General features: G+C 38.0%; 1 protein-coding gene and 1 long non-coding RNA gene across 3 annotated transcripts in view; both read left to right on the top strand.

The window, feature by feature from the left end:
• LOC148656762 (uncharacterized) overlaps window positions 1–12,816 on the top strand; it is a 54,296-nt gene extending 41,480 nt beyond the window's left edge. The window contains exons 12-28 of the mRNA XM_088644402.1: window positions 944–987; window positions 1,250–1,316; window positions 1,509–1,552; window positions 1,743–1,797; window positions 2,561–2,604; window positions 4,329–4,404; window positions 5,587–5,630; window positions 5,842–5,917; window positions 7,105–7,148; window positions 7,360–7,435; window positions 8,521–8,564; window positions 8,776–8,851; window positions 9,937–9,980; window positions 10,192–10,267; window positions 11,353–11,396; window positions 11,608–11,683; window positions 12,769–12,816. Coding sequence (XP_088500528.1) covers window positions 944–987; window positions 1,250–1,316; window positions 1,509–1,552; window positions 1,743–1,797; window positions 2,561–2,604; window positions 4,329–4,404; window positions 5,587–5,630; window positions 5,842–5,917; window positions 7,105–7,148; window positions 7,360–7,435; window positions 8,521–8,564; window positions 8,776–8,851; window positions 9,937–9,980; window positions 10,192–10,267; window positions 11,353–11,396; window positions 11,608–11,683; window positions 12,769–12,816 — 978 coding nt within the window. The remainder of the gene's footprint in view (window positions 1–943; window positions 988–1,249; window positions 1,317–1,508; window positions 1,553–1,742; window positions 1,798–2,560; window positions 2,605–4,328; window positions 4,405–5,586; window positions 5,631–5,841; window positions 5,918–7,104; window positions 7,149–7,359; window positions 7,436–8,520; window positions 8,565–8,775; window positions 8,852–9,936; window positions 9,981–10,191; window positions 10,268–11,352; window positions 11,397–11,607; window positions 11,684–12,768) is intronic.
• A 196-nt stretch (window positions 12,817–13,012) lies between these two features.
• LOC148656761 (uncharacterized) lies at window positions 13,013–17,657 on the top strand. Of its 2 annotated transcripts, none has more exons than XR_015940816.1 (3): window positions 13,013–13,099; window positions 15,817–15,860; window positions 17,582–17,657. It is a non-coding gene; the product is annotated as an uncharacterized LOC148656761 (long non-coding RNA). The 2 variants fall into 2 exon arrangements; XR_015940817.1 differs by lacking the exon at window positions 17,582–17,657 and adding an exon at window positions 16,072–16,794.
• The last annotated feature ends 376 nt before the right edge of the window (window positions 17,658–18,033 follow it).

Genomic DNA, 18,033 nt, shown 5'->3' with positions numbered 1-18,033 from the left:
GCTTTTTGTTAAATCACCCAATGATCTTGTCATGTAAGATGTCTTTGCTGCAGTGTCTATATTATTAATTCTCTTATATCATGATTTTGCATTTGATTCTATAAATCAGGGTTTTCTACTCACTGAACTGGAGATTTTGTCTTGCGTATGTGGTTCAGTTCATTACTGTCCGGAATTTGGAATCTCAGCCATTTTGTCTAGTTTTATGTCTCGTGTATTTTAACAAATGAACTTTATAGTGATATTCGTCATTAACGTTTTTTCATTAAGGGAAATATGTAGTTTTTAAATATTTCAAGCAGGAGTTATACAACAGTGAAATTGATTTTTTAAAGCTGCCAAAATCTTGTCATGTAAGCTTTGTTTGGTGTTGTATCTATTTTAGTTCTCTTAGATCCCAACTCTGCATTTAATTTCATAAATCATTTTTATCTAGTTACTCGGTTGGAGAGTATGTCTTGCATTTCGGGTTTTATTCACGATTGTTTTAAATCATATCCCACTGCATACAGTATGATCATACTTCTGTCGATTTGTGTAGTTACGCAACTGAGAAGATCATGTGAAATATCTTCTTTTTAAAGCTCACGGTGATCTTATATTGTAAACTTTGTTGTTTGATATATCTACAGTATTTTTAGTATGACAGTATTATTCTTTTAGGTGCCAACTCTGCATTCACTTCTATTAATCAGGGTTTTGTAGTTACTCAGGTGGAGAGTTTCTCTTGCATCTGTGGTTCTGTTCATGATTGTTTTAAATCATATACTGCTGCAAATGAACATGTTATTTTTGTCAACAGCTGAGATCATGTCTGGTGTTCCTCAGAACTCAATTCTTAGCCCTCTTTTTATCTGTTCTCATGTGTCAGCTTGATCAGACACTAAACAAACACATCACTGTCTCTCTGTCTCCTTTGTGCCCATTTCCATCCCTCTCACAGCCGACTACAACTACAAGAGTGACCTCCTCTCCAACAACACAGATGTAAGTGATGTCACTTACTCATCCCTAATGTGTAGTTCTATACTGCTAAACTACTCATTCGTTTCTCCTTTCTCACTTAAGTGGAAAAGTCTATACTGATATACTAATCATCCACTTGTTTGTGTTGTACTCCAGTAAGATGTCTAAGAATTAAAAATAGGAGGTCCCCTTGAATCACATTTCTCTCATTTCACAAACTGAATACGACTATGTTTTTGCCTGGTTGCTTGATTCCACTGTTTCTTCCTGTTCCTCTTCACAGAATTGCGGATGATGACTTTTCAGGCTCAGGAGAAGAGCCTTTTTCTTCAGCCACTACAAGACCAACAGTAAGGAGAGATTTTCAATCCTTACACTTTGTTTCCTACCTCCTTCATGTTGTAATGATCTAGGATTGCATATGGCACCCATTCATGTTATATAATTCCCCTCTTGTATTCCTGCCTTGGGTTAAGATCAGACACTCAACAAACACATCACTGTCTCTCTCTCCTTTGTTCCCATTTCCATCCCTCTCACAGCCAACTACGACTACTACAGCGATCACATCTCCAACAACACGGATGTAAGTGATGTCACTTACCCATCTCCAAATGGGAAGTTCTATACTGCTAAACTACTCATTCTTTTCTTTGTGTTGTATTTCTATAAGATAACTTAGAGATAAATTGGAGATCCCTCAGAATCACAGAGTTCTCATTTCCCACACTGAATATGAGTACATTTCCATTGTTTCTTCCTGTTCCTCTTCACAGAATTGTGGATGACGACTTTTCAGGATCAGGAGAAGATCCTTTTACGAGACCAACAGTAAGGAGGGATTTTTTGAATCCTTACACTTTGTATCCTTACTCCTGCATGTTGTACTGAACTGGTATTGTGTATGACAATCGTGTCCTGTTTGTTTGCTCCCATTTGAGTTGTTTAAGGCTTCTCTTGTATCTCTGCCCTGTTCCCTTTGGGTTTAGACATTATAAACTCAGGTGAAGGTCTGGCAAGTTTGAAAATTGCTGCTGTTCATTCCAGTGGCCATCCTTATATGTGTTTAAATAATATGCATGCTTTTCACCACCAATCCCCTTTGCCTTTTATACAGGCCACATCAAAAAGTGCTATTTCTTTAAACAACTAGGAATCTGAAAGGGAAATGCATAGTTTCCAAAATGTTTAAGCAGGATGTTAGACATTATACAGCACTGAAATATCTTTTTTGAAAGCTTCCAGTGATCTTGTCATATAAAATAGTTTGTTTTGTCATCTACAGTATCTATTTTAATTCTATTAGATGCCAACTCTGCATTCATTCTATAAATCAGGGTTTTGTAGTTAATCAGGTGGAGAGCTTGGCTGGTATCTATGGTTCTGTTAAATTTTTTTTGTTTTAAATCATATCGAGCTGCCTGTTTATACAGTATTTTATTTCTGTCAATGTTTGTAGTTATATAGCTGGTAAAAACACATCTGCTGTTCCCCCCTGCTCAATTACTAGGCCTCAGTTCATCTGTTTTCAAGTGTCAACTTGATCAGATACTAAACAAAAACTCCTTTGTGCCCATTTCCACCCCTCTCACAGCCAACTACGACTACAAGAGTGACCACCTCTCCAACAACACACACGTAAGTGATGTCACTAGCTTTTATACGAGTGTATAGTTTCATTCTAATAATAAACTGCTCAGATATAGCTGTGTGCTGTACACTGATGGAGGAGTAACAACTAAAAATATAACATCCCTCAATTTCAAAGGTTCTCAATTCAAAAACCAGATGTAAGAAACATTTTGCCACGTTGACTGATCCCACTCTTGTCCTCTGTCTCTCTTCACAGAACTAAGCATGACGATGTTACAGATTCAGGGATAGAAGAGCCCTACATCCCAGTTACTATAAGGTCCACAGCTAAAGTAAGGAGTGGTTCTGAAACTACATACTTTGGGTCCATACCAGTGTACAGAATATCATACTGAACGGGTATTACAGATCACTGGGAGACCCACATTCTCCTTCTTGAATACTTCTTCTTTTTAATTTCTTCTGTGTCTGGGTCCCAATCACTTGGCACTGAGTATAATAAATCAGTCCTTTGGCTCAAAATTACAATGTACAGTGTTGAGTCGTACAGCTTTCTAGTCAGATCTCAACAAATCCTGGCTGTAATACTATAGAAGGAGTTCAGTTCAGCCCCAGTCTGCATTTCCTCGTCTTATGCAGATGTTAGGCAATGATGTTGTATTCTGAACGTATCACAAATTGCTGTTGGAGTGAATTAACACTTTTCAAACCTTTAAGAGATCTCTCAAATATTCAATATTATTCAGTCCGCACCTGTTAAAGCAGCTATTGATCTTCTCATGTAAACAGATTCTGGTGCAGGATCTTCATTAACTCTTTCATGTCCCAATGCAGCCTTCTGTTCTGTAAATGAGGGCATTCCAGTTACGTGGATAGAGAGGTTATTCTACAAGCTGTGTTACTGTTATTGTTTTAATGTTACCTCTCTGAGCATCAAAGTATTAGTTCTGTTGATATATGTGCATATGCAGCTGGAAAAATGTACGTCTGGTGTTCCACAGGGATCTATACTGGGTCCCTTATATTTCAGTCATTATCGCTCCCCTTGCTCAAGAAATATAATTACATGGGTCATTGTGAATTTTAAAATGTATGTCTGATATTGGTTAAATATTACAAAATGGGGATTGGTTCTACTTTAAATTAGAAAAAATCAGAATATATACATACTTAACGTAGAGGGCTGTCCTTCAAATACTCTTTTACATTTATTCTAAACAAAATAACATGAAGACAGTGTAATATTCCCTGTTGATTCCTGGATTCATCGAATAAAAGCAAAGGTACACACCTATCCTCTTTACACTGTATAGCACTTTTACATTAGGTGCTGTAAGCAATGATATGGTTTCAAGACAAGTTAGGAAAATATGCACCAAAGTGACTTATTAGTAATTATTGACTATCTGAATGCCGAGTGTAAAATGTTTAGAATTGTTCTTTCTTTACACTTGTGCTCTGTCCTCAACATTGTCTCTCTGTCTCCTTTGTGCCCATTTCCATCCCTCTCGCAGCCGACGACGACTACAAGAGTGACCACCTCTCCAACAACACATACGTAAGTGATGTCACAAGCTTTTATACGAGTGTATAGTTTCATTCTAATAATAAACTGCTCAGATATAGCTGTGTGCTGTACACTGATGGAGGAGTAACAACTAGAAATATAACATCCCTCAATTTCAAAGGTTCTCAATTCAAAAACCAGATGTAAGAAACATTTTGCCAGGTTGACTGATCCCACTCTTGTTCTCTGTCTCTCTTCACAGAACTAAGCGTGACGATGTTACAGATTCAGGGATAGAAGAGCCCTACATCCCAGTTACTACAAGGTCCACAGCTAAAGTAAGGAGTGGTTCTGAAACTACATACTTTGGGTCCTTACCAGTGTACAGAATATCATACTGAAAGGGTATTACAGATCACTGGGAGACCCACATTCTCCTTCTTGAATACTTCTTCTTTTTAATTTCTTCTGTGTCTGGGTCCCAATCACTTGGCACTGAGTATAATAAATCAGTCCTTTGGCTCAAAATTACAATGTACAGTGTTGAGTCGTACAGCTTTTTAGTCAGTTCTCAACAAATCCTGGCTGTAATACTATAGAAGGAGTTCAGTTCAGCCCCAGTCTGTATTTCCTCGTCTTATGCAGACGTTAGGCAATGATGTTGTATTCTGAACATATCACAAATTGCTGCTGGAGTGAATAAACACTTCTCAAACCTTTAAGAGATCTCTCAAATATTCAATATTATTCAGTCCGCACCTGTTAAAGCAGCTATTGATCTTCTCATGTAAACAGATTCTGGTGCAGGATCTTCATTAACTCTTTCATATCCCAATGCAGCCTTCTGTCCTATAAATGAGGGCATTCCAGTTACGTGGATAGAGAGGTTGTTCTACAAGCTGTGTTACTGTTATTGTTTTAATGTTACCTCTCTGAGCATCAAAGTATTAGTTCTGTTGATATATGTGCATATGCAGCTGGAAAAATTTACGTCTGGTGTTCCACAGGGATCTATACTGGGTCCCTTATATTTCAGTCATTATCGCTCCCCTTGCTCAAGAAATATAATTACATGGGTCATTTTGAATTTTAAAATGTATGTCTGATATTGGTTAAATATTACAAAATGGGGATTAGTTCTACTTTAAATTAGAAGAAATCAGAATATATACATACTTAACGTAGAGGGCTGTCCTTCAAATACTCTTTTACATTTATTCTAAACAAAATAACATGAAGACAGTGTAATATTCCATGTTGATTCCTGGATTCATCGAATAAAAGCAAAGGTACACACCTATCCTCTTTACACTGTATAGCACTTTTACATTAGGTGCTGTAAGCAATGATATGAATTCAAGACAAGTTAGGAAAATATGCACCAAAGTGACTTATTACTAATTATTGACTATCTGAATGCCGAGTGTAAAATGTTTAGAATTGTTCTTTGTTTACACTTGTGCTCTGTCCTCAACATTGTCTCTCTGTCTCCTTTGTGCCCATTTCCATCCCTCTTGCAGCCGACTACGACTACAAGAGTGACCACCTCTCCAACAACACACACGTAAGTGATGTCACAAGCTTTTATACGAGTGTATAGTTTAATTCTAATAAAAAACTGCTCAGATATAGCTGTGTGCTGTACAATGATGGAGGAGTGACAACTAGAAATATAACATCAATCAATTTCAAAGGTTCTCAATTCAAAAACCAGATGTAAGAAACATTTTGCCAGGTTGACTGATCCCACTCTTGTTCTCTGTCTCTCTTCACAGAACTAAGCGTGACGATGTTACAGATTCAGGGATAGAAGAGCCCTACATCCCAGTTACTACAAGGTCCACAGCTAAAGTAAGGAGTGGTTCTGAAACTACATACGTTGGGTCCTTACCAGTGTACAGAATATCATACTGAAAGGATATTACAGATCACTGGGAGACCCACATTCTCCTTCTTGAATACTTCTTCTTTTTAATTTCTTCTGTGTCTGGGTCCCAATCACTTGGCACTGAGTATAATAAATCAGTCCTTTGGCTCAAAATTACAATGTACAGTGTTGAGTCGTACAGCTTTCTAGTCAGTTCTCAACAAATCCTGGCTGTAATACTATAGAAGGAGTTCAGTTCAGCCCCCGTCTGCATTTCCTCGTCTTATGCAGACGTTAGGCAAAGATGTTGTATTCTGAACATATCACAAATTACTGCTGGAGTGAATTAACACTTTTCAAACCTTTAAGAGATCTCTCAAATATTCAATATGATTCAGTCCGCACCTGTTAAAGCAGCTATTGATCTACTCATGTAAACAGATTCTGGTGCAGGATCTTCATTAACTCTTTCATGTCCCAATGCAGCCTTCTGTTCTGTAAATGAGGGCATTCCAGTTACGTGGATAGAGAGGTTGTTCTACAAGCTGTGTTACTGTTATTGTTTTAATGTTACCTCTCTGAGCATCAAAGTATTAGTTCTGTTGATATATGTGTATATGCAGCTGGAAAAATATACGTCTGGTGTTCCACAGGGATCTATACTGGGTCCCTTACAGTATATTTCAGTCATTATCGCTCCCCTTGCTAAAGAAATCTAATTACATGGGTCATTTTGAATTTTAAAATGTATGTCTGATATTGGTTAAATATTACAAAATGGGGATTGGTTCTACTTAAAATTAGAAGAAATCAGAATATATACATACTTAACGTAGAGGGCTGTCCTTCAAATACTCTTTTACATTTATTCTAAACAAAATAACATGAGGACAGTGTAATATTCCCTGTTGATTCCTGGATTCATCGAATAAAGGCAAAGGTACACACCTATCCCCTTTATACTGTATAGCACTTTTACATTAGGTGCTGTAAGCAATGATATGATTTCAAGACAAGTTAGGAAAATATGCACCAAAGTGACTTATTACTAATTATTGACTATCTGTATGCCGAGTGTAAAATGTTTAGAATTGTTCTTTGTTTACACTTGTGCTCTGTCCTCAACATTGTCTCTCTGTCTCCTTTGTGCCCATTTCCATCCCTCTTGCAGCCGACTACGACTACAAGAGTGACCACCTCTCCAACAACACACACGTAAGTGATGTCACAAGCTTTTATACGAGTGTATAGTTTAATTCTAATAAAAAACTGCTCAGATATAGCTGTGTGCTGTACACTGATGGAGGAGTAACAACTAGAAATATAACATCCCTCAATTTCAAAGGTTCTCAATTCAAAAACCAGATGTAAGAAACATTTTGCCAGGTTGACTGATCCCACTCTTGTTCTCTGTCTCTCTTCACAGAACTAAGCGTGACGATGTTACAGATTCAGGGATAGAAGAGCCCTACATCCCAGTTACTACAAGGTCCACAGCTAAAGTAAGGAGTGGTTCTGAAACTACATACGTTGGGTCCTTACCAGTATACAGAATATCATACTAAACGGGTATTACAGATCACTGGGAGACCCACATTCTCCTTCTTGAATACTTCTTCTTTTTAATATCTTCTGTGTCTGGGTCCTAATCACTTGGCACTGAGTATAATAAATCAGTTCAGCCCCAGTCTGCATTTCCTCGTCTTATGCAGACGTTAGGCAAAGATGTTGTATTCTGAACATATCACAAATTGCTGCTGGAGTGAATTAACACTTTTCAAACCTTTAAGAGATCTCTCAAATATTCAATATTATTCAGTCTGCACCTGTTAAAGCAGCTATTGATCTTCTCATGTAAACAGATTCTGGTGCAGGATCTTCATTAACTCTTTCATGTCCCAATGCAGCCTTCTGTTCTGTAAATGAGGGCATTCCAGTTACGTGGATAGAGAGGTTGTTCTACAAGCTGTGTTACTGTTATTGTTTTAATGTTACCTCTCTGAGCATCAAAGTATTAGTTCTGTTGATATATGTGCATATGCAGCTGGAAAAATGTACGTCTGGTGTTCCACAGGGATCTATACTGGGTCCCTTATATTTCAGTCATTATCGCTCCCCTTGCTCAAGAAATATAATTACATGGGTCATTTTGAATTTTAAAATGTATGTCTGATATTGGTTAAATATTACAAAATGGGGATTGGTTCTACTTTAAATTAGAAGAAATCAGAATATATACATACTTAACGTAGAGGGCTGTCCTTCAAATACTCTTTTACATTTATTCTAAACAAAATAACATGAAGACAGTGTAATATTCCCTGTTGATTCCTGGATTCATCTAATAAAGGCAAAGGTACACACCTATCCCCTTTATACTGTATAGCACTTTTACATTAGGTGCTGTAAGCAATGATATGATTTCAAGACAAGTTAGGAAAATATGCACCAAAGTGACTTATTACTAATTATTGACTATCTGTATGCCGAGTGTAAAATGTTTAGAATTGTTCTTTGTTTACACTTGTGCTCTGTCCTCAACATTGTCTCTCTGTCTTCTTTGTGCCCATTTCCATCCCTCTTGCAGCCGACTACGACTACAAGAGTGACCACCTCTCCAACAACACACACGTAAGTGATGTCACAAGCTTTTATACGAGTGTATAGTTTCATTCTAATACAAAACTGCTCAGATATAGCTGTGTGCTGTACACTGATGGAGGAGTAACAACTAGAAATATAACATCCCTCAATTTCAAAGGTTCTCAATTCAAAAACCAGATGTAAGAAACATTTTGCCAGGTTGACTGATCCCACTCTTGTTCTCTGTCTCTCTTCACAGAACTAAGCGTGACGATGTTACAGATTCAGGGATAGAAGAGCCCTACATCCCAGTTACTACAAGGTCCACAGCTAAAGTAAGGAGTGGTTCTGAAACTACATACGTTGGGTCCTTACCAGTATACAGAATATCATACTGAACGGGTATTACAGATCACTGGGAGACCCACATTCTCCTTCTTGAATACTTCTTCTTTTTAATATCTTCTGTGTCTGGGTCCTAATCACTTGGCACTGAGTATAATAAATCAGTTCAGCCCCAGTCTGCATTTCCTCGTCTTATGCAGACGTTAGGCAAAGATGTTGTATTCTGAACATATCACAAATTGCTGCTGGAGTGAATTAACACTTTTCAAACCTTTAAGAGATCTCTCAAATATTCAATATTATTCAGTCCGCACCTGTTAAAGCAGCTATTGATCTTCTCATGTAAACAGATTCTGGTGCAGGATCTTCATTAACTCTTTCATGTCCCAATGCAGCCTTCTGTTCTGTAAATGAGGGCATTCCAGTTACGTGGATAGAGAGGTTGTTCTACAAGCTGTGTTACTGTTATTGATTTAATGTTACCTCTCTGAGCATCAAAGTATTAGTTCTGTTGATATATGTGCATATGCAGCTGGAAAAATTTACGTCTGGTGTTCCACAGGGATCTATACTGGGTCCCTTATATTTCAGTCATTATCGCTCCCCTTGCTCAAGAAATATAATTACATGGGTCATTTTGAATTTTAAAATGTATGTCTGATATTGGTTAAATATTACAAAATGGGGATTGGTTCTACTTTAAATTAGAAGAAATCAGAATATATACATACTTAACGTAGAGGGCTGTCCTTCAAATACTCTTTTACATTTATTCTAAACAAAATAACATGAAGACAGTGTAATATTCCCTGTTGATTCCTGGATTCATCGAATAAAGGCAAAGGTACACACCTATCCCCTTTACACTGTATAGCACTTTTACATTAGGTGCTGTAAGCAATGATATGATTTCAAGACAAGTTAGGAAAATATGCACCAAAGTGACTTATTACTAATTATTGACTATCTGTATGCCGAGTGTAAAATGTTTCGAATTGTTCTTTGTTTACACTTGTGCTCTGTCCTCAACATTGTCTCTCTGTCTTCTTTGTGCCCATTTCCATCCCTCTTGCAGCCGACTACGACTACAAGAGTGACCACCTCTCCAACAACACACACGTAAGTGATGTCACAAGCTTTTATACGAGTGTATAGTTTCATTCTAATACAAAACTGCTCAGATATAGCTGTGTGCTGTACACTGATGGAGGAGTAACAACTAGAAATATAACATCCCTCAATTTCAAAGGTTCTCAATTCAAAAACCAGATGTAAGAAACATTTTGCCAGGTTGACTGATCCCACTCTTGTTCTCTGTCTCTCTTCACAGAACTAAGCGTGACGATGTTACAGATTCAGGGATAGAAGAGCCCTACATCCCAGTTACTACAAGGTCCACAGCTAAAGTAAGGAGTGGTTCTGAAACTACATACGTTGGGTCCTTACCAGTGTACAGAATATCATACTGAACGGGTATTACAGATCACTGGGAGACCCACATTCTCCTTCTTGAATACTTCTTCTTTTTAATATCTTCTGTGTCTGGGTCCTAATCACTTGGCACTGAGTATAATAAATCAGTTCAGCCCCAGTCTGCATTTCCTCGTCTTATGCAGACGTTAGGCAAAGATGTTGTATTCTGAACATATCACAAATTGCTGCTGGAGTGAATTAACACTTTTCAAACCTTTAAGAGATCTGTCAAATATTCAATATTATTCAGTTCGCACCTGTTAAAGCAGCTATTGATCTTCTCATGTAAACAGATTCTGGTGCAGGATCTTCATTAACTCTTTCATATCCCAATGCAGCCTTCTGTCCTGTAAATGAGGGCATTCCAGTTACGTGGATAGAGAGGTTGTTCTACAAGCTGTGTTACTGTTATTGTTTTAATGTTACCTCTCTGAGCATCAAAGTATTAGTTCTGTTGATATATGTGCATATGCAGCTGGAAAAATGTACGTCTGGTGTTCCACAGGGATCTATACTGGGTCCCTTATATTTCAGTCATTATCGCTCCCCTTGCTCAAGAAATATAATTACATGGGTCATTTTGAATTTTAAAATGTATGTCTGATATTGGTTAAATATTACAAAATGGGGATTGGTTCTACTTTAAATTAGAAGAAATCAGAATATATACATACTTAACGTAGAGGGCTGTCCTTCAAATACTCTTTTACATTTATTCTAAACAAAATAACATGAAGACAGTGTAATATTCCCTGTTGATTCCTGGATTCATCTAATAAAGGCAAAGGTACACACCTATCCCCTTTATACTGTATAGCACTTTTACATTAGGTGCTGTAAGCAATGATATGATTTCAAGACAAGTTAGGAAAATATGCACCAAAGTGACTTATTACTAATTATTGACTATCTGTATGCCGAGTGTAAAATGTTTAGAATTGTTCTTTGTTTACACTTGTGCTCTGTCCTCAACATTGTCTCTCTGTCTTCTTTGTGCCCATTTCCATCCCTCTTGCAGCCGACTACGACTACAAGAGTGACCACCTCTCCAACAACACACACGTAAGTGATGTCACAAGCTTTTATACGAGTGTATAGTTTCATTCTAATACAAAACTGCTCAGATATAGCTGTGTGCTGTACACTGATGGAGGAGTAACAACTAGAAATATAACATCCCTCAATTTCAAAGGTTCTCAATTCAAAAACCAGATGTAAGAAACATTTTGCCAGGTTGACTGATCCCACTCTTCTTCTCTGTCTCTCTTCACAGAACTAAGCGTGACGATGTTACAGATTCAGGGATAGAAGAGCCCTACATCCCAGTTACTACAAGGTCCACAGCTAAAGTAAGGAGTGGTTCTGAAACTACATACGTTGGGTCCTTACCAGTATACAGAATATCATACTGAACGGGTATTACAGATCACTGGGAGACCCACATTCTCCTTCTTGAATACTTCTTCTTTTTAATATCTTCTGTGTCTGGGTCCTAATCACTTGGCACTGAGTATAATAAATCAGTTCAGCCCCAGTCTGCATTTCCTCGTCTTATGCAGACGTTAGGCAAAGATGTTGTATTCTGAACATATCACAAATTGCTGCTGGAGTGAATTAACACTTTTCAAACCTTTAAGAGATCTCTCAAATATTCAATATTATTCAGTCCGCACCTGTTAAAGCAGCTATTGATCTTCTCATGTAAACAGATTCTGGTGCAGGATCTTCATTTACTCTTTCATGTCCCAATGCAGCCTTCTGTTCTGTAAATGAGGGCATTCCAGTTACGTGGATAGAGAGGTTGTTCTACAAGCTGTGTTACTGTTATTGATTTAATGTTACCTCTCTGAGCATCAAAGTATTAGTTCTTTTGATATATGTGCATATGCAGCTGGAAAAATTTACGTCTGGTGTTCCACAGGGATCTATACTGGGTCCCTTATATTTCAGTCATTATCGCTCCCCTTGCTCAAGAAATATAATTACATGGGTCATTTTGAATTTTAAAATGTATGTCTGATATTGGTTAAATATTACAAAATGGGGATTGGTTCTACTTTAAATTAGAAGAAATCAGAATATATACATACTTAACGTAGAGGGCTGTCCTTCAAATACTCTTTTACATTTATTCTAAACAAAATAACATGAAGACAGTGTAATATTCCCTGTTGATTCCTGGATTCATCGAATAAAGGCAAAGGTACACACCTATCCCCTTTATACTGTATAGCACTTTTACAATAGGTGCTGTAAGCAATGATATGATTTCAAGACAAGTTAGGAAAATATGCACCAAAGTGACTTATTACTAATTATTGACTATCTGTATGCCGAGTGTAAAATGTTTAGAATTGTTCTTTGTTTACACTTGTGCTCTGTCCTCAACATTGTCTCTCTGTCTTCTTTGTGCCCATTTCCATCCCTCTTGCAGCCGACGACGACTACAAGAGTGACCACCTCTACAACAACACACACGTAAGTGATGTCACAAGCTTTTATACGAGTGTATAGTTTCATTCTAATAAAAAACTGCTCAGATATAGCTGTGTGCCGTACACTGATGGAGGAGTAACAACTAGAAATATAACATCCCTCAATTTCAAAGGTTCTCAATTCAAAAACCAGATGTAAGAAACATTTTGCCAGGTTGACTGATCCCACTCTTGTTCTCTGTCTCTCTTCACAGAACTAAGCGTGACGATGTTACAGATTCAGGGATAGAAGAGCCCTACATCCCAGTTACTACAAGGTCCACAGCTAAAGTAAGGAGTGGTTCTGAAACTACATACGTTGGGTCCTTACCAGTATACAGAATATCATACTGAACGGGTATTACACATCACTGGGAGACCCACATTCTCCTTCTTGAATACTTCTTCTTTTTAATATCTTCTGTGTCTGGGTCCTAATCACTTGGCACTGAGTATAATAAATCAGTTCAGCCCCAGTCTGCATTTCCTCGTCTTATGCAGACGTTAGGCAATGATGTTGTATTCTGAACATATCACAAATTGCTGCTGGAGTGAATTAACACTTTTCAAACCTTTAAGAGATCTCTCAAATATTCAATATTATTCAGTCCGCACCTGTTAAAGCAGCTATTGATCTTCTCATGTAAACAGATTCTGGTGCAGGATCTTCATTAACTCTTTCATGTCCCAATGCAGCCTTCTGTTCTGTAAATGAGGGCATTCTAGTTACGTGGATAGAGAGGTTGTTCTACAAGCTGTGTTACTGTTATTGTTTTAATGTTACCTCTCTGAGCATCAAAGTATTAGTTCTGTTCATATATGTGCATATGCAGCTGGAAAAATGTACATCTGGTGTTCCACAGGGATCTATACTGGGTCCCTTATATTTCAGTCATTATCGCTCCCCTTGCTCAAGAAATATAATTACATGGGTCATTGTGAATTTTAAAATGTATGTCTGATATTGGTTAAATATTACAAAATGGGGATTGGTTCTACTTTAAATTAGAAGAAATCAGAATATACAGTGCCTTGCGAAAGTATTCGGCCCCCTTGAACTTTTCAACCTTTTGCCACATTTCAGGCTTCAAACATAAAGATATAAATTTTTTATTTTATGTGAAGAATCACCAACAAGTGGGACACAATTGTGAAGTGGAACGAAATCTATTGGATTTTTGAAACTTTTTTAACTAATAAAAAAATGAAAAGTGGGGCGTGCAAAATTATTCGGCCCCCTTGCGTTAATACTTTGTAGAGCCACCTTTTGCTGCGATTACAGCTGCAAGTCGCTTGGGGTATGTCTCTATCAGTTTTGCACATCGAGAGACTGAAATTCTTGCCCATTCTTCCTTGCAAAACAGCTCGAGCTCAGTGAGGTTGGATGGAGAGCGTTTGTGAACAGCAGTTTTCAGCTCTTTCCACAGATTCTCGATTGGATTCAGGTCTGGACTTTGACTTGGCCATTCAAACACCTGGATACGTTTATTTGTGAACCATTCCTTTGTAGATTTTGCTGTATGTTTGGGATCATTGTCTTGTTGGAAGATAAATCTCCGTCCCAGTTTCAGGTCTTTTGCAGACTCCAACAGGTTTTCATCCAGAATGGTCCTGTATTTGGCTGCATCCATCTTCCCCTCAATTTTAACCATCTTCCCTGTCCCTGCTGAAGAAAAGCAGGCCCAAACCATGATGCTGCCACCACCATGTTTGACAGTGGGGATGGTGTGTTGAGGGTGATGAGCTGTGTTGCTTTTACGCCAAACATATCGTTTTGCATTGTGGCCAAAAAGTTCGATTTTGGTTTCATCTGACCAGAGCACCTTCTTCCACATGTTTGGGGTGTCTCCCAGGTGGCTTGTGGCAAACTTTAGACGAGACTTTTTATGGATATCTTTGAGAAATGGCTTTCTTCTTGCCACTCTTCCATAAAGGCCAGATTTGTGCAGTGTAAGACTGATTGTTGTCCTATGGACAGACTCTCCCACCTCAGCTGTAGTTCTCTGCAGTTCATCCAGAGTGATCATGGGCCTCTTGGCTGCATCTCTGATCAGTCTTCTCCTTGTCTGAGCTGAAAGTTTAGAGGGACGGCCAGGTCTTGGTAGATTTGCAGTGGTCTGATACTCCTTCCATTTCAAGATGATCGCTTGCACAGTGCTCCTTGGGATGTTTGAAGCTTGGGAAATCTTTTTGTATCCAAATCCGGCTTTAAACTTCTCCACAACAGTATTACAGACCTGCCTGGTGTGTTCCTTGGTCTTCATGATGCTCTCTGCGCTTTCAACAGAACCTTGAGACTATCACAGAGCAGGTGCATTTATACAGAGACTTGATTACACACAGGTGGATTCTATTTATCACCATCAGTCATTTAGGACAACATTGGATCATTCAGAGATCCTCGCTGAACTTCTGGAGTGAGTTTGCTGCACTGAAAGTAAAGGGGCCGAATAATTTTGCACACCCCACTTTTCATTTTTTTATTAGTTAAAAAAGTTTCAAAAATCCAATAGATTTCGTTCCACTTCACAATTGTGTCCCACTTGTTGGTGATTCTTCACATAAAATAAAAAATTTATATCTTTATGTTTGAAGCCTGAAATGTGGCAAAAGGTTGAAAAGTTCAAGGGGGCCGAATACTTTCGCAAGGCACTGTATACATACTTAACGTAGAGGGCTGTCCTTCAAATACTCTTTTACATTTATTCTAAACAAAATAATATGAAGACAGTGTAATATTCCCTGTTGATTCCTGGATTCATCGAATAAAAGCAAAGGTACACACCTATCCTCTTTACACTGTATAGCACTTTTACATTAGGTGCTGTAAGCAATGATATGATTTCAAGACAAGTTAGGAAAATATGCACCAAAGTGACTTATTACTAATTATTGACTATCTGTATGCCGAGTGTAAAATGTTTAGAATTGTTCTTTGTTTACACTTGTGCTCTGTCCTCAACATTGTCTCTCTGTCTTCTTTGTGCCCATTTCCATCCCTCTTGCAGCCGACTACGACTACAAGAGTGACCACCTCTCCAACAACACACACGTAAGTGATGTCACAAGCTTTTATACGAGTGTATAGTTTCATTCTAATAAAAAACTGCTCAGATATAGCTGTGTGCTGTACACTGATGGAGGAGTAACAACTAGAAATATAACATCCCTCAATTTCAAAGGTTCTCAATTCAAAAACCAGATGTAAGAAACATTTTGCCAGTTTGACTGATCCCACTCTTCTTCTCTGTCTCTCTTCACAGAACTAAGCGTGACTATGTTACAGATTCAGGGATAGAAGAGCCCTACATCCCAGTTACTACAAGGTCCACAGCTAAAGTAAGGAGTGGTTCTGAAACTACATACGTTGGGTCCTTACCAGTGTACAGAATATCATACTGAACGGGTATTACAGATCACTGGGAGACCCACATTCTCCTTCTTGAATACTTCTTCTTTTTAATATCTTCTGTGTCTGGGTCCCAATCACTTGGCACTGAGTATAATAAATCAGTCCTTTGGCTCAAAATTACAATGTACAGTGTTGAGTCGTACAGCTTTCTAGTCAGTTCTCAACAAATCCTGGCTGTAATACTATAGAAGGAGTTCAGTTCAGCCCCAGTCTGCATTTCCTCGTCTTATGCAGACGTTAGGCAAAGATGTTGTATTCTGAACATATCACAAATTGCTGCTGGAGTGAATTAACACTTTTCAAACCTTTAAGAGATCTCTCAAATATTCAATATTATTCAGTCCGCACCTGTTAAAGCAGCTATTGATCTTCTCATGTAAACAGATTCTGGTGCAGGATCTTCATTAACTCTTTCATGTCCCAATGCAGCCTTCTGTTCTGTAAATGAGGGCATTCCAGTTACGTGGATAGAGAGGTTGTTCTACAAGCTGTGTTACTGTTATTGTTTTAATGTTACCTCTCTGAGCATCAAAGTATTAGTTCTGTTGATATATGCGCATATGCAGCTGGAAAAATGTACGTCTGGTGTTCCACAGGGATCTATACTGGGTCCCTTATATTTCAGTCATTATCGCTCCCCTTGCTCAAGAAATATAATTACATGGGTCATTTTGAATTTTAAAATGTATGTCTGATATTGGTTAAATATTACAAAATGGGGATTGGTTCTACTTTAAATTAGAAGAAAGAATATATACATACTTAACGTAGAGGGCTGTCCTTCAAATACTCTTTTACATTTATTCTAAACAAAATAACATGAAGACAGTGTAATATTCCCTGTTGATTCCTGGATTCATCGAATAAAGGCAAAGGTACACACCTATCCCCTTTACACTGTATAGCACTTTTACAATAGGTGCTGTAAGCAATGATATGATTTCAAGACAAGTTAGGAAAATATGCACCAATGTGACTTATTACTAATTATTGACTATCTGTATGCCGAGTGTAAAATGTTTCGAATTGTTCTTTGTTTACACTTGTGCTCTGTCCTCAACATTGTCTCTCTGTCTTCTTTGTGCCCATTTCCATCCCTCTTGCAGCCGACGACGACTACAAGAGTGACCACCTCTACAACAACACACACGTAAGTGATGTCACAAGCTTTTATACGAGTGTATAGTTTCATTCTAATAATAAACTGCTCAGATATAGCTGTGTGCTGCACACTGATGGAGGAGTAACAACTAGAAATATAACATCCCTCAATTTCAAAGGTTCTCAAGTCAAAAACCAGATGTAAGAAACATTTTGCCAGGTTGACTGATCCCACTCTTGTTCTCTGTCTCTCTTCACAGAACTAAGCGTGACGATGTTACAGATTCAGGGATAGAAGAGCCCTACATCCCAGTTACTACAAGGTCCACAGCTAAAGTAAGGAGTGGTTCTGAAACTACATACGTTGGGTCCTTACCAGTATACAGAATATCATACTGAACGGGTATTACAGATCACTGGGAGACCCACATTCTCCTTCTTGAATACTTCTTCTTTTTAATTTCTTCTGTATCTGGGTCCCAATCACTTGGCACTGAGTATAATAAATCAGTCCTTTGGCTCAAAATTACAATGTACAGTGTTCAGTCGTACAGCTTTCTAGTCAGTTCTCAACAAATCCTGGCTGTAATACTATAGAAGGAGTTCAGTTCAGCCCCAGTCTGGATTTCCTCGTCTTATGCAGACGTTAGGCAAAGATGTTGTATTCTGAACATATCACAAATTGCTGCTGGAGTGAATTAACACTTTTCAA

The sequence above is a fragment of the Lepisosteus platostomus genome, chromosome 8 (assembly GCF_059453375.1).
Source record: "Lepisosteus platostomus isolate fLepPlt1 chromosome 8, fLepPlt1.hap1, whole genome shotgun sequence".
NCBI lineage: Eukaryota > Metazoa > Chordata > Actinopteri > Semionotiformes > Lepisosteidae > Lepisosteus > Lepisosteus platostomus.
This window is presented reverse-complemented; position numbering and strand designations above follow the sequence as displayed.